At 42.4% G+C, this 15921-nt stretch overlaps 1 protein-coding gene across 2 annotated transcripts; it reads left to right on the top strand.

Annotated features, from left to right (window-relative positions):
• The first annotated feature begins 40 nt into the window (after positions 1-40).
• On the top strand, positions 41-14675 carry TRMT1L (tRNA methyltransferase 1 like). 2 transcript variants are annotated; one of them, XM_066324676.1, is made up of 16 exons: positions 41-203; positions 2624-2776; positions 3626-3688; positions 4499-4612; positions 5572-5636; positions 5984-6113; positions 7530-7653; positions 8066-8145; positions 8408-8654; positions 9313-9525; positions 10292-10482; positions 11759-11837; positions 12529-12695; positions 12898-12957; positions 13314-13440; positions 13562-14675. In XM_066324676.1, exons 1-16 carry the CDS (start codon positions 83-85, stop codon positions 13875-13877), a joined length of 2250 nt encoding a protein of 749 aa, XP_066180773.1. In that variant the 5' UTR covers positions 41-82; the 3' UTR covers positions 13878-14675. The 2 variants fall into 2 exon arrangements, with proteins under 2 accessions (XP_066180773.1, XP_066180772.1); XM_066324675.1 differs by having other exon boundaries at positions 3626-3736.
• Positions 14676-15921: the final 1246 nt, after the last annotated feature.

Raw genomic sequence — 15921 nt, 5'->3', positions numbered from 1 at the left:
GGCCGCGCGGGCGCTGCTGGGAAGTGTAGGCGGAGCGGGCCGCCCTCAGCGTGCGCCTCCGCGGCGGCTCCGCGCCGGCAACATGGCAGCGCTAGAGGCGGCCGAGGCCGTGCTGGGGCTGCGGCTGCGGCTGGAGGAGGAGGAGGAGGAGGAGGAAAACCACGACCGTGACCATGAAGGCGGCGGCGAGGCGGCGGCGCTAAGTGAGAGCGGGCGGGGATCGAGGGGGCGCGGGGAGCCGGGCCCTCCGTGCCGGGGCTGAGGGCGGGCGGATTCCATGCGGAGCCCGGGCGGCTTTGGATTTACACCTCGGGCGGGTTTGAATTTACACCCCGGGGCCGCTTCCCGTGTCCGGCCGCCCGCGCCGGGGACTCCCGCTTCTCCCGTTCTCCCGGCGCCGTGCGGGGCCACACGTGTTCCCGCTGGGCCTCGCTGCGCTTAAACCCGCGATCCTGTGGCTTCTTTCTTCCACAAACCTAACGATACTTTGTCTTTGGCGAGCATTTATTATTCCGCGGTGTCCCGTGGGGCCGCTCCTCTTTCCCCGCGGTTTTTAAACCCAAAACGCGTTTGCGCCGTGTGCTCAGGGACGAGCCTGCTGAGGTATGAAGCGCTCCTCCCGACCTGACCCGCGCTGGGATTCTGTAAACTGATTTTGTTGGGCTGCCAATTCCCCAAATGAGCCCTTCTGCCAGCCCTTCGCTGCTGCAGTCTTACGGTGCGAGTGAACTGACTCTTCTAATTAGTTCTTTGTCTTGTGTAAGTATACTTCAGGCTCTCTGAAGCGTTATTCTCTTTGTACGTAATCAGTGATTCTTTGTGGGCATTTAAAAAATCCCGAGGTCTTGGTTCGGTAGCAGCCTGCTTCTCTTCATCATTCAGTGTGAAAGTTTACCTCTCTCCTTGTACATTTACATATTAACTAGATTTTATTGCATCTATGCATATTATTCTTTTCAACCATTTTAACATCTCTCCACGCACTCTGAGGATGCAGACTGTCCAACTCTGCTGGTTTTTTTGTCACTGCTGTGCTCTCACTATGCATTTTTCTAACTGTTTTCACTTTTCCCACAACTTAACAGTAGCTGTTAGGAATTTCTTACCAAACATGCTCTTACTTACTCGTTTTCTTTCTGTCTTTTTATTAATAACTCATGTAGGAACTATCACCAGAAATCCTGCTACTTTTTAATGGAGCAGTAGGCTCCATGCAAATCTTTCTTAGGTGAGTTGTTAGCTTAAAACAGGTCTGTGAGGAACACAGCCACAGTCTCTGCGTAGCATTGCAACTCCTGATGGATTTTAAGGTAGATAGAACAATTTTACTCTCTGCTTCTGTTTTTTCAGTTTCTTGAGCACCTGTCTTGAGGTATTTCTTTCCATTTTCTCTTTCTGTTAGTTTTTATTATAACAGATACTTTTGCCCAGCAGCAATGTTTAAAAGAAAATAAACAGAAGTAGACCAGAGGAATCTGAAGAACTGCTGTAAGATCCTTCCAGCCTGTCTTAAATTGTGGTCAGGAGTAGATGGATAGGGAAGACCAGTGAGATCAGAGAATCACGGAATAGTTTGGGTTGGAAGGGACCTTAAAGCTCATTCTGTTCCAGCCCCTGCTATGGGCAGGAACACCTTCCACTATCCTAGATTGTTCCTGCCACATCCTGAGAACGGCCGTACATTCCTGCATCCTCTGGAAATAACTTCCAGCACAAATCAGTTTGTAGGTCACTATTTTCTCCATGAGGTGCATCCCAGTTTCTGTGTTGGGATAGACAGATCGTGGTTGCCTTTTGTGCTCTCTCTGCACCTCCTGTCTCTCCCATCCAGGGTGAAAATTCTTGGCCTGCTCTGTCGCTTCTCAGTAGTTGCAAAGCGATGCCAGGGCTTTATTTCTTGTTACTCGTGGTTGAAACTTCGCTAATCCCACCTGTCTCCTGGAATCATGTTGGGAGCAGGACAATATGGCTTTCTGAATCTTTTCCTAGTGCTTCCTTATGTTCCTTGGAGAGGGGTCGGACCGAAATCCTTCTGGGCATTTCTACCTCTTCCTTCAGATATTTCCCCCGGGTTTGACTATTTTATTGCTCTCAAGCTCTTTAAGTGCTTGAAATTCTTCACCAGGCCCATCTCGTACTGCCCCAGGAAGTCATTTGTTTGCAAATGCTGATGGCACCAGCACTTATCACTGCCTTTGCTGAAAGCAAATTCCTGCCTTAGTGCCTTCTTTCCTATTGTCTGAATCACGAACTAAACTGTTCTAAACTGTTACCAGACTTCTTTAGCCGAGAGTAAATTGTCAGGAGAATTTGGAGCTCCTCCTTGCCTGCTTTGCCTTGCTTCACCGCCTCCTGCCAAAAAATAATGTGTAAATGTTCTCTTGTTCACCTTAAACATCTGATACTGATGTGTGAACAGTCATTTCAGTTATCCAGCATATTATTCCCCAGTGGTTTCCAAGGATAATTGAGAGTGAAAATTCATCTCATACTATTCTCCTGCATAATTTTTTTTGGTCTTTCTTGCTTGTAGTCAGCACCAGATTATTGGAAACTAATGAATATGTTTGTGCAGTTCAGTTACATCAACGACACTTATACTGGGTTTTCATTTGGTTTTAAGATGGTTTGGTGGTCTCTGAAAAAGAGAAAAGCAACGACATTGATGGGACAGTTCCTGAGTCAGAATTGGAAGCTGAAGAAAAAGGAACAGAAGAAGAACACCCAAAGCAATCTGATAGCAACATTTTGGATATATCATCTGATTACCCAAGAGGTTTGCAAATAAACTCTTAATATTTGTGTCATATGCTGGAGGAAAGGTAGAAATGCTAGAGGGGAAAGGTAAAGGGAATCTCGTTTTAAAACTCACCTCTATATCCTGACCATGTGGATCAGTTGCTTTGTGTGGCATAAGAAAACCTGAAGAATTATCCTGTCAAAACATGATAAAGCTAAAAGATGCTACAGAATCTGTGTTACAGTGGGCTGGGATGTTCTGTGTGCTGGAATCAATAAAGCAGATTTCAGCCTAATTTTTTGGTATTGACAAATTCCGAGCGATAAGTTGAAAAATCAGGTGATTGATTTAAAGGTTAAACTGTTTACTAAGAGAAAGAAAAAAAAGGGTGGAATTTAATGTATCCTGTCTCCACATTGAATAATTGTTCTTAAATATGATCCACTTTTAGTTGATATTTAGTTTTAGTCAGTTCATATGATGCTTTTGTACTGCTTTTGTGTATGATTTGCATTCACTAACAACACTGGGCAGTAAAAGCAGATGTAAGGGGAATGTGACTTAATCTTTTCAGCTGTTTTTTTTCAAATTGAGTCTTCCTCTCTCAGAAAGTTTGTGTGTCAGTATTAAAAGAAGGTAGGAGTATATGCTAATACATGGATCTTATTAAACAGCTATTCTGGGGATAATTTTTGCAGTCATTCCTGGTGCTATGGAAGTAAAAGGACAAAAACAAGTATTCCAATCGATACTACAGTAATTATCTAACAATGCTAGATTTGAAATGTTGCTAAGAAAAGTAGCAGTAGACTAAAAGCACTAAAAGCAATTTTTAAACTAATAATGTTTAACTTCTAAATATTTCTGGGTTGTGGTTTTTTTTAGACAAACATATTTCAATTCAGAGAAACCTTGCTGATCTAGAGAAACTAGCTGACTTGAGAGAAGGTGAGTTTTCCACAGCAGTGTCCCAGAACACAGATCTTCATGTTACAGGTATTTACATTTTCTTTTAGATTTTATCTTCAACACATTACATATATTTAAACACAAGGGGTTTTATAGAAAAAAAGGGCTTTATGATTGATTCTCTTGTTCTTCTGCTAAATTCTGTCTGATAGGTTGTTTGACATTCAGCAAGTTTTTATTTAGGTTAATACTTCAAGGACTTCAACACCTTCATTACACAGCCTTGCCTTTGCTTTTTGTGTCTCAAATGCAGGATCTTCAAGACTCATTTTATTTTTTTCAAAATTTCTTTATATAGGGTACATTCCCTTTTTTACAGCTTACATAGATATCAGCTATTTGTCCTGTCCAAAAGATCCAGGAGTTGGAACAACAAAGTCTTGTTCTAACCTCCTGAGGGGTTTTTTTTTGCTGAGGGTTTTGGTTTGATGTTTTTTTAAACATTTCAAGTCTTTGAGTGTCATCTGTAAAGTTCTGCTGTTCCTCAAGGCTTCTCAGAAGTTTCATTAGCCTCATGTTGCTGGAGTAAAAAATACTAGAAACCAAAACCCAAAAGGTGTAGAAGTTAATGATTTTTAAAGTTATAGTGATTTTGGTCTATATTCTATGGAGCAGAAAGAGGTAATGCTTAAATTTGAAGTTTGTGCATGAAATGGAATGTTCCCTGAGGATTTGATCTCTAACTCGTGTTGATTTTTCCTTCAGCCTTTTTTCTCTTGGCCTGAATCTCAGCTAACACAAGTGATAACTGCATTTTGTGTTTCTCATAGTTTTTAATTGTATTTTCAGATGAAAGGAAGCCTTGTCCATTGTGTCCTGAGGAGAAATTCAAAGCTTGCTATAGCCACAAACTCCATCGTCACTTGCAGAATTTGCACTGGAAGGTTTCTGTTGAATTTGAAGGTAATGGCAACTGGGCTTGAATAGTAAATATTAGAAGAAATTGTGCGTATGTTCTGTGTTTCAGCTTTCAAAATTCCTCTTGACTTAAGCATTTTGTTACCAGCTCTGAATTAGAACCGTATTTTGACAGAATGAATTTTGAGGTGGGATGTAAATGTGAACTAACTATTCCTCTCTAGCCAAAATGGTTACAATTGTGCATTTTCTCTTTAGGAAAACACTAATAATTGCTTAACATGTCATGGAAATTACCATAAAATTTTAAATACGTGTGTAATGAAAACAACTTCAATAAAAGTTTTAGTTATATATTAATAAGGATCAGACACACACGGGTGGTTGGTTTTGGTGGATCTTAAAGATTCCATGGGTTCCAATAAACACTTGAAGTATTCCTGTAGTATCAGTATTTAGTAGCTTTAATAATTGCTTTTTAATAAATTCTGTGATCTGCTTGTAAGATGCATTAAAATCCCTGCAAGATTTTGGAAAGGAGAATAAAGTGAGCAGTGTGTGTTTTTTAAAAATCCAGGTGTATGGGTTTGTGGGAAGTAAAGTGACTGTTTAGAGGATGGGGGAAATAAAGTTCAACTATAAATGTTCCAGCTGGAGTATCAGGTGTCTCATTTTGGTTTTCGTTAACTGTGGAACATGTTTGTAGGACTCCTCACACAAGTCTTTTAGCCAGGTAACTATTTTAGTGAAAGACTCACAGGTACTTTTGAACTGGAGATTTGATGTAGATGCTCAGAGATTTATTTTAATACATTTTAAATTCTTTGAATTTTAAAGTTGAAAATGTATAATTAACTGATAAATTTCCCTGTGCAGAGAGTGAATGTCACAGTAATTGGTGATGTTCTCTTATTGCTATCTTGTGAAATCTGGAGTGAGAGCATGTGGTGAAGGCCTCAGACATGCTGTTCATTTACTGTTCTGGGATGGCATTTGTTTTCCAGGGTACAGAATGTGCATTTGTCACTTATCCTGTCGGCCAGTAAAATCCAACCTTGCTGGAGACCAGGTAAAAATGGTGAATCACAGAAATTCTTGTTACTGTTCAAAGTGGGGGAATTGGGTGACTCAGGGGAACTTCTGAGATCTGCTTGGCTGCTGAATACATGTTGTCCCTGTGTGTGTGATGCCAAAAGCCTGTTGGTGCAGGATGTGTGATAGAACCCCTGGGTAGCTGCATGTGGTTGTACCTCTCTCCTTGTGGGGCAGCTGCCTAGAACAGCTCTGGCTGTAGATCCCAGGTATTTTGAGTGCTCTAGAGGTAACAGACAGATGACTTCTCATATGCCTGTGTTCAGTTCTACTTCAATCATGTTTTATGTATTCTAAAACTACATAAAAGACTCTATTTTACAGACATTGTCAAAGATGGGAGCTCATTACCACTGTATCATCTGCTCAGCAACTATAATCCGAAGGACTGACATGATAGGTCACATTAACCGCCACGTGAATAAAGGAGAGACTGAGTCGAGGTTTATCACAGGTGAGCTCTGACTGACAGCAAACATTCACTCTTCTGTCATATACCACGTGCAGTAACTGATAAGGGGTGGGAAACATGAGAAAAATTCAGAAACTGAGTTAGCCTTTCTAATGAAAAATCTGCCCTTAATATTTCAGGACTTTTGTTCCATCAGAGGTGTAGCAGAGCTGTGATTTAGTCTTGCATTGATCAGTTCTTGTGTTCTTATTGATAACTAGTATTCCCCTCACCCTTAGTGTTTAAATATCAGCTTGTGTGTCTCCGAAAGAGTGAGGGACATCTACAGGAAAAGAAGTCTGGAGTAAATCTTTCTGCAGTGTAAAACTCCTTTGCCTTTTATTCAGACTGCATCAGCCTGGGTTTCAAAAACAAGGTGATGTTTTTTCAGTCCCAGAGTTGTGCTAGAGGTGTCAGTAGTTCTTTGGTAAATTACAATCCTACCTAACTGTCCAGAATGAGACTTTGGTTTCTAAACTTGCACAAACTAGGTTAAAAACATCTTAAATAATTGGAATGCCAGTAGTTTGATGCCTGGGCATCAGTTTGCACGTCTGAAAAGTGATCGTAGTACCATATTCTATATCTTTTTAGATTTTGTGCTGTGAAATTGATCTCTGTGTGCTTCCCTTTAGAGCTGTGAGTAAAGAATGGCCCATTTAGCATTTTTTAACAAAACACATGAGGCAGTTTTTCCTTATGGGGGAGGAGAAATCCAGAGTTTTTGTGATCTGAAGGCACTTGGGGCCCCCTGAAGGTGGAGCAGATAACACCACGTGTGTGTTTGAAAGCCCTGAGAGAGGCAGGATGAGCACAGGAAGGTATCCAGTTGATAAAAAATTTTCCTGGTTGTTCCTAGGTACATTTTAGACTTTGGATGAATTGCTCAGAGGAATGGCAGCCTGTGTTTACAGCTCTCAGATCTGAAAGCTTGTTTTGCCACAGGCTGTTTACACAGAGCTCTGCTGCTGGAATTGTCCATGTGCCTGTGCTGTTCACGCACGTTGCATGGGGCTGTGCCTGCAGTTCATTGAGACACACTCAATGAACTCAATGTGTTAGCAGGGTTTTAATTAATTAGCAATGTATTATGTTTAAACATGCAAGACAAATGTGCTAATCCTCAGGCTCAGGGGCTGGTGGGCACATGAGAGCCTAACTGAGAAACAAATCCGATGTTTTAGGAGAAAAAAGTTGTGGTAGAGCATGATCCTTATTTGTCGCTTTTGAGATTAAAAGAGAAGTTGTTGCCTGCTTCCCTCCTCATCCTTGTAAACTTGTCCATGTACTGGTTGGATTGCAGCATAACCCAGACTTCTTGCTTTATGGGAGCAGTTTTTCAATGTAATTTACCGCTTGTGTTAATACTAATTACAGTTCTCACCGATTCTTTCCTTCTGCCTTAATTTCTTGTTTCAGTTCGTTCTTCCAAGTCGTCTTACAAAGTGGTGAAAGAGTCAGCCACAGATGTGCAGGTTCTTCCCAACCACTCCACGCCCCAGAAAACAGATTCCTACTTTAATCCTAAAATGAAACTCAACAGGTGAGAGAGCAGGGAGTGGGAGGATGTTTCAGAGGGGTGAGGAGTTTGTAGTGAAAAATAGGTGTTTTGAAAAGCAGCGCTGTGAAACTTCATTCAGAGGGCAGGAGAAAGTTTTCTTATCAGAAGACTCTTCTTGACAAATAATATTTATAGCCAAGAACACTATATGTGAAATAGTAATTTCGGAAGTAATTAAATATTTTCCTGTAATTAATAGATCTTACCTTAAGAATACTCTGCTGTAGAATTCAACCTTTCAGCACAGCTGAGGTTTTTGATTTAACAGTTCTTCCCTGTAAAAGACAGAGTTTAGCTTAAATATTCCACTGTTAAGTTAAAGGGAAATTAATAAGGAAAAAGAAGTAAAATTGTTGTCTCAACTTACAGACTGTGGCCATTTATTATCTTCCAGGCAGTTGATATTCTGTGCACTGGCCGTGCTTGCTGGGGAGCGCAAACCCATTGAATGTTTGGATGCTTTTGGTGCCACTGGTAAAGTCCATTTCTTTCATATTTTGGTTAATATCCAATAGAAGGAAGCAGCAGAAATTCATAACTGACATTACATACTCAAAAATAGTGTGGGGTACACAATAATTTTCTTCCCTAGGCAGGGAGTCATGAGCTTTCATATAAAAAGACAGCTGTCAAAAGCTGTATGAAGGCTTTTTAAAAGGCTGTAAATTAATATTAAAGTTCAGTGGTCTTCCTAAAATCAGTTGTCTTAATGTCCTTAAATTCTGTTTTTCCTCAGGTATCATGGGACTGCAGTGGGCAAAGCACCTCAGAAGTTCTGTGAAAGTTACAATTAATGATTGTAATGAAAATTCTGTGACAATGATTAAAGAAAATTGTCGTTTAAACAAAATGAAGGTGAAACTGAACATCAGAGAAGAAGACAAGGTTGAAACTGTGGGAAATGGAGAAGAAAATAGTGACACCATTGAGGTGACAAAAATGGATGCCAATGTTGTCATGCATTTGAAATCATTTGATTTTATGTAAGTGTTGAATGTTTCTGTCAATTTTTTGGTTTGTTAATGACACACCCCACCCCGCTTCCCAGTATATGATTATTTGGAGAAAATGGAATGATAAAAGAATCAACCAACAGTCATTTGAAATGTAATTTTATTGTCCTAGAAATAGTGTGGGGACAGAACTTTAATTTAAAATGTTTTAGAAAGTGCCAGAAATGTATTACTCTTTCTGACATTCAGAATGGATTATGAATATACATGAAACTTGCAACCCAGGCTGGGTTTTTTTTAATAACTTGTCTGTTTGCTGAAACGAAATACCAAATCAGTTTTGAGGGGGTTTTAAACAACTTGTAGTTTAAAATGCTTTTTGTTGCATCTCTTGTTTTTATCCATTTTGCAGCATATTAACTTTGAGTTAAGCAGGCTGATTCTTCCAGGTTAGGTATATAGATGCATGCATTCAAACCCTACACAGATACCCAAATAAGTGATGGGCTTTTTTTGTATTGTTAATTACTTAAATCCAGATCTAAGCAGTGCTGGAAGTTTTAGTCCTGTTCCTTCTTTCTGTTTAAGATGTTTTCATAGGTGAAGGTTATAAACCACTGTTTTCCTCAGTGTAAAGCCAGACTCTGGAGCATTTATAGTTACTCAGTGGTACATCCTTTCTTTTCAGCCATTTGGACCCCTATGGATCTTCTGTGAATTACCTGGACTCTGCCTTTAGGAACGTGAGAAACCTTGGAATTGTGTCGTTGACATCCACAGACATCAGCTCCCTCTATGCCAAGGCTCAGCACGTGGCCTTTCGTCACTATGGCTGCAATATTGTCAGGACAGAGTACTACAAGGAGCTGGCAGCCAGGACTGTAATTGCTGCTGTCACAAGGTACTGCTAAACCATTCCCAATTAGGGGAAAAGATATTAAGTAATTATTAGAAATAATTAGTGACTGGGCAAGGTGAAAATGCATCCATCAGTATAGGGTACGGAGGGTGGGATGGTAATGTAGAAAAAATATCCAGAACTTGCAACCTCTTCTATTTCTCTATGAATTTGGCCATTTTAGAGCTCTATAGGGCTTCCTAAATACAAAATAAACTGCCTGAATGGCTTCTAGTTAAACATTTTAGTTAGAGTTGCTTCAGTGGAACTTCATGTTCACTGCAGATCCTCATACTTGAGGTTCAAAAGATGGATGTGATTACTGACTTATGAAACCAGTTATTTGCATGTAGATACTGTCAGTAAACTCAGTCTGTTAAATAAATAAAGACCTAAAACCTAATTGGAGAAAAAAGATGCAGGCAAGAGGATGGGACAAGATGAGGAGGAAATTAAATTACCAGAGGTTTTGAGAATGCCAGAGCAAAAATGCTGACCTGAACATGTTTAGATTTCCCTGGTTCTCTCCCTGCACACATGATGCAGGTGGCAGACCAGTATTTCTAGCTGTGATAAAAAGAAGTAAAATTAGGTTTGCTTGGCCTTCCAGGAAGGCCACAAAACGAGGAACTTCAGAAACATTGAAGATCCTGATCTCTCAAATTTTCAGTACCTCTGTAGGAAGTGGATGAGCTCAAGAGCCCTGCAGCAGATTCAGGTGTCCACGAATTCAGTTCAGTTTGGTTTTGGTGTGTGTTTCTCCCCCCAGAGCTGCAGCTCGCTGTAACAAAGGCATTGAAGTGCTCCTGGCAGTGGCTTTGGAACACTTTGTGCTGGTGGTGGTCAGAGTTTTGCGGGGCCCAACCCCTGCAGATGATTCGGCAAAGAAGGTCCGCTACCTCCTCCACTGCCAGTGGTGTGAAGAGAGGGTTTTCCAGAAAGAGAGCAATATGGTGGAAGGTAAATGGCCTTTCTTTTGCACTTTGTCTCTCTGTTCTCTGCCTTGTTTATATTTAGATTCCATTAGTAACAATTCACTTACGTATAACAATGTGTTGTTTGTGTGAGGTGGAGAGGTCACTGCTTCATGGCCATGGACTGGATCGGTTGTCTGCATGGATTTTCTTGTGAATGGACTGGATCTGTGGCACAGATTGCTCAGGCTGTGGCTGCCCCATCCCTGGAAGTGTCCAAGCCCGGGTGGGGCAGGGCTTGGAGCAGCCTGGGGTAGTGGAAGGTGTCCCTGCCCATGGCAGGGGTGGCACTGGATGAGCTTTAAGGTCCCTTCCAACCCAAACCATTCTGAGATTTGTTTCTGTGCAGGACATCCTCCCAGCCTGCTCTAGCTGCAGGAGCTGCCAGGATGTCTGGTATGTCCGTAGATCTGCCACTTCAGGAAAAACCCCAGGAGTGAGGTAGCCTTTGATACTACCAAGTTCCTCCAGACAGCAGCAGCTGGATAGCTTTTGGTGTCAGATTGCTTTTCTGCTGCGTTTCAGTTCCTTAAAATGCAGTGGACTGAGCAGTCTGGCCTTCCCCTGCTGTTGTTAACAGGCTGTCTCCACACACAAGTTGGCAGAGGCAGGAGACAAAAACTGCACTTCTGGAGATACTGCTTTGAATGAATATAAACCCTGAAACCTTGTTTCCAAGTAGTGACTCTTGGGTAGCTTGTTGTCAATTCATGGTGTCTTTGCCCTGCTCAGTGAGATGCATGAGCATCACATCTTTTTTAACAAAGTTGTTAAAAAAATCAGATAAATGTCTTAAGGATGGGGATGCGTAGCTCAGTACAGTGTTATGGTAGAGATCTTAATTTGTAAATGAATTATTTTCATAATGCCTTAATGGCATAGGGCTTACAAGTAGGTGGAATGTGTTTTGCAGATGTAACTGGCTGATGTTTCAGATTTTTTAGTTGGCACTTACTGTTAACCTGGACAGCTGCTTGTGCAACAGTAGGAAGGCAAATATTTTCCTTGTTACTTGAAAGAAACATAGGGAAGTTATGTTGGTTTTTTTTCTTCACTGTTTTAACATTGATTAAAGATCAAGTCATCAATCACTAAATCTCACCATGAGCTGCTTGGCAGAAGTGAAAATAGTGTCACACTTCCACTGTTGCCCTTCCAAATCCCTCACTGAAGTGAGCTCCCACTGCATCTCTCTGTCTCTGCAGTAACGCAGGCACAGCTGTGTATTTTCAAACAATTTAAATGCTGTTTTTCTGCTGCAGAAAACCCTTACCAGCAGCTGCCCTGTGACTGCTATGGCAGCATGCCTGGGAAGACAGCAGTGCTTCTTGGTCCTCTCTGGTAAGTTCACATCACAGGACACAATTAGAGAGTCACTCTGGGTCCAGGAGCTCTGAAGCTCAGCTGTTCGTGCCATAACAATTTTTATTTTAGCACTACAAAAGGAGGTAGAGCAGTCAGGAGAAGCTCAGGAAACCAAGTGTGGATTTGCAGTTAGGAGGGTATTCAGTTTTTCCTTTTCTTCAGACCAGTTAATAAATAGAAACATGTTTTAAATTTCACATTCAGTGCACTTATGGAATCTGTCCTGCGCAGGAGAATGTGTCTTTGTGTTCCTCTGTTTGCCAAATATGAAGTAACTCTTGTTACTCTATACTTGTGGGAAATTATTTAAATAAATCATTACATGTGCTGATGCTAATAAATACTACATTGCTTGGTAATTAGTATTTGTAGAAACAAGAATAAATATTTTGAGTCTTCCAGGCATTTCAAATGAGTATTAAGAATGGCTGGCAATCGACAGTGCCTTTCTTGTGGGGGTTGAATGACTTTCAAGATCTTAGGGCAGAAATAAAATTACTGTTCTTGAGATCTTGATTTTTATTTTTTTTTTTAACAAGACTAGTGTTGCTGTCATTGCAGAAAAACCAATTTGGTGCAGCATAATTGCTAATCAATTTGGGCAAGAGAATTTTGGAGTAGCTTCCATTAAGAAGCCTTAACTTTTGACTTCCCTTGAATTTTGCAGGTCAGGAGCTCTCTTTAACACTGGATTCCTCAGGAGGATGCTCCTGGAGGCTATGCAGTATGGTTTAGATGAAGCTCAGTCACTTCTGAAGACATTAGTTTCTGAAGCAGAGTGCACAGCTCCCAAACATCTTTCTACCCACGGTCCTAGTGACGAGAGCAAACAAGGTAAGAAAAGGGGCAGCTTGTTCACAGAGAGGACTGGCTTCGTGGTGATTTTTTGACATGCTGATCTGTGATAAGTTACTTAACAGCAATGTATCCACAGAGTTGAGTGCATTATTGAATAATTGAATTATTTCCCACGTTGTAATTAAGACATTTTGCCACTTTAGAGCAGAATTAATTTTGCCTTCTAATTGTATCCTAGAAGAGAGTGGCATATATATTGGAACACCAAATACTTCTGCAGAATCCTACTTGGTACATGGTAAGTGGAACATTTTGGTGTAGCTTTTTTTTTATATTTAACAGTATTTCACTCTGGAGTTTTTTCCCACCCAGTACTGATTTTATTTTACCTTTATCCAGAATTGTATTTATTGGTAAAAGCAGAATGCCAAATACTACATGAAGGCCACTTTTAATGTACTTGTTACTCCTGAAAGTAGCCCGTTGATGAAATTCAGGCCAGATTTTACCTCTGCAGACACTGCCTTACAAAAGCAGGCACACAGCTGAAGCCGCTGTGTGGCGTTGTTTTGGTGTGTGCTGTGTGAGGCTCTGCTGGCAGTTCTTGGGTGCCTGTGGGTACTGAGTGGTTTCTGTGGCCTTGTTGTGGTGCAGGGAAGAGGAAAAGCGAGGAGGTGCTGCGCAGCGCAGCCAAGCGGCAGCGGCCCGAGCACAGCGCCGAGCACCCCCCGTTCTACTACAACATCCACCGGCACAGCATCAAGGGCATGAACATGCCAAAGTAAGTGTGGGCTCGCCTTCCAGCCTGCTCTGACACTGACACGCTGATTGTTCTGAGTCAGCCCTGTCAGCACCACCTCCGTTCTAAGCGCTGGGTTTGGTTTTGCTGTGTTTGTTCCCAGGTTAAACAAGTTCCTGAACTATCTGTCAGAGGCTGGATACCGAGTGAGCCGAACCCACTTCGACCCCATGGGAGTCCGCACCAACGCGCCCCTGGCACAGTTCAAGACTGTCCTCATGCAGTACAGCACTCCCACCTACGTGGGGGCACAGGCAGAAGGCCCTGTGCACCTCCCTGGAGAGATCCATGTGGGAGAAGAGGTTCCAGCTGGTACAGCAATCAAGGTGGAGGAGGCTGAGTTAGTGGAAGATGATAAACGTGGAGTCGCCACCGCTGTGTTCACACAGTCCTACCCCACTCACTGCGCTGCTGATTAATGCAGATGGGTTTGTTCATTAGGACATTACAGACTTCCAGCACACCCTGTTACAGTAAGCCACTCCTTCCTCCCAAGCTGGAGTTTGACCATTTTGAGCTGCCTGTTTTACTTGGAAGGGACAGTTTAGACTTAGGTAGCAGAACTTAGCCCTGGTCTCAGCATGGCTGTGGTCACCAAACCAGCACTGTGGGAAGGCTGTGGAGTTACCTGCTTTTATGCTCACCTCCTTTCCACACTGAGGCATGGAGGCTGCTTCCCAGTCTGTCCAAGCCTTACTGCCAGCACAGCATCCAGGAGGGGGTCCAAAAGCATTCAGCATTTTGGAATATGCCATTATTGTGAAACAGCCTATTCCTAAAATGCATCATTCCTAAAACCTATGATCCAGCTGTGATCCAGAAAGAGGGCATGTTAAGGTAAGAAAACAGCACAGGGTAAAGTGCCCTCTGAGTTAAAGCCAAGCACGTAGCTGTACATTCAGGTCTGTTTCCAGGGTTCTGCCTCCAGGCAGGAGCTGATCCAGAACGGGAAGGGGTGGTGACATGGCTGCTACCGAACTTGAGTTTGTAACCAAACCGTAGTGAATTGTGTAGTCACTCTAGCTGTCTGCTCAGAACCTACAGTGGTTGTGTGCTGCAGAAAGGTACAGACAAGGGACCACAGGTGACATTCAGGTGAAGATTTGTGGTGAGTTGTCAGTAGTAACTGTGAGCTAAGATCTCTTCTGTGAACGAGCAAAGCTGCCAGGTGTTGGCAGTTCTGGTTTCCTTAAATACATGGCAGCATTCCAGCCAAATGAGCTTGCCTTTGTCCTTTCTTTCCCCCACACTTAGTCCTGGTACTTCTGTGTATTCCACTTGAACAGCTGTCACAGTGGTGGCCATTTACCACAAGTTTGGTGTTCAGCCTGGCCCACAGTGTTGGGTTTATCTAAGAGCAGAATATGAGGGGTTATTATCCTTACCCATCTTTGAAACTGTACAGGAGAAGTAACATGACTAATACACTGCTGATGATACAAAAACATCCTATGCTCCTGTCAGGCCAGAAGTTGCTGCCTCTTCAACCCTCTTCAATTCCAGATTGCTTTGGTGGAGGGTTATTCTATAATTTCAGAAAGGAAGAGCTCACTGAAGGGTTCTTGTATCAGTGACACAGCAACGAACTTTCCTTCAAAAATGTAGTGCTTACACTTCTTTTCCAAACATCACCTGGGAGCACATTGGAAAGCTAAATGGAAGAATAGAATTTCATGTTTCCTAGTGGAATTTTTGGGGTTTTAAGTGGATAAGTGTTGGCAGTTGCTTGCAGGTAACACACTTAGGAGGATAAAGGCAGTCCTAAAGCCAGTTACCTGGGGTAAAGGATTGTTCCAATTACAGTGAACCAGGTTAAAACAAAGTTTAACTGAAGGCCCTTGTGGGAAATACTTTTGATTACTCTTGCAGCTCCTTTTAAGGACCTGAAGGTCTGGAATACCTCTTCCAAGCCAAGGCAACTATTCCCAGGAGGGGCAGAAAAAGTGAAATTCAGACTTGTCTGTACAATCTCGGCTCTTATCCTTTGCCAGACAGGCCAAAGCTGTTGTGATATGGGGTGGGTTTTGCCTGTTGTCAGGGACCAGCTGAAGGGCTGTTACTTAGGGCTCTGGGAATTCTCTTCCTATTCATCAGTTGTCTCTGCTGTTGATGGGGTAGGGTCATTCCTGCCAGAACTAGCTGACAGAGCATTACTGTTGGTTTGAGTCTGGAGCTTGGGACATCTTGTTCCTCCTGGCACTGCTCCACATGGCCAGGTTGGCTGTTACAGTGGGAGATAGAGTGGGAAGTAGGTGAGGATAATGCAGGAGGGGGTGGCAAGGTCACACACAGCTCATTCCCTGTCACTTCTTGGAGCAGCCAGTACCGAGTGCTGTGCCAGGCACCAATGACAGACCTTCAGCAGATCTTTGTTGGACCAGGGTGTTTCTGCAAGTGGCTTGTCCCGAATAGAAAATCACAACTGATCCAGTGCTGGAAGACTGAGGGAAATCAGTGCAAGGC

This window comes from Sylvia atricapilla, chromosome 9, assembly GCF_009819655.1.
Source record: "Sylvia atricapilla isolate bSylAtr1 chromosome 9, bSylAtr1.pri, whole genome shotgun sequence".
NCBI lineage: Eukaryota > Metazoa > Chordata > Aves > Passeriformes > Sylviidae > Sylvia > Sylvia atricapilla.
The sequence above is the reverse complement of the archived record's forward strand: the minus strand, read 5'-3'. Positions and strand labels throughout refer to the sequence as shown.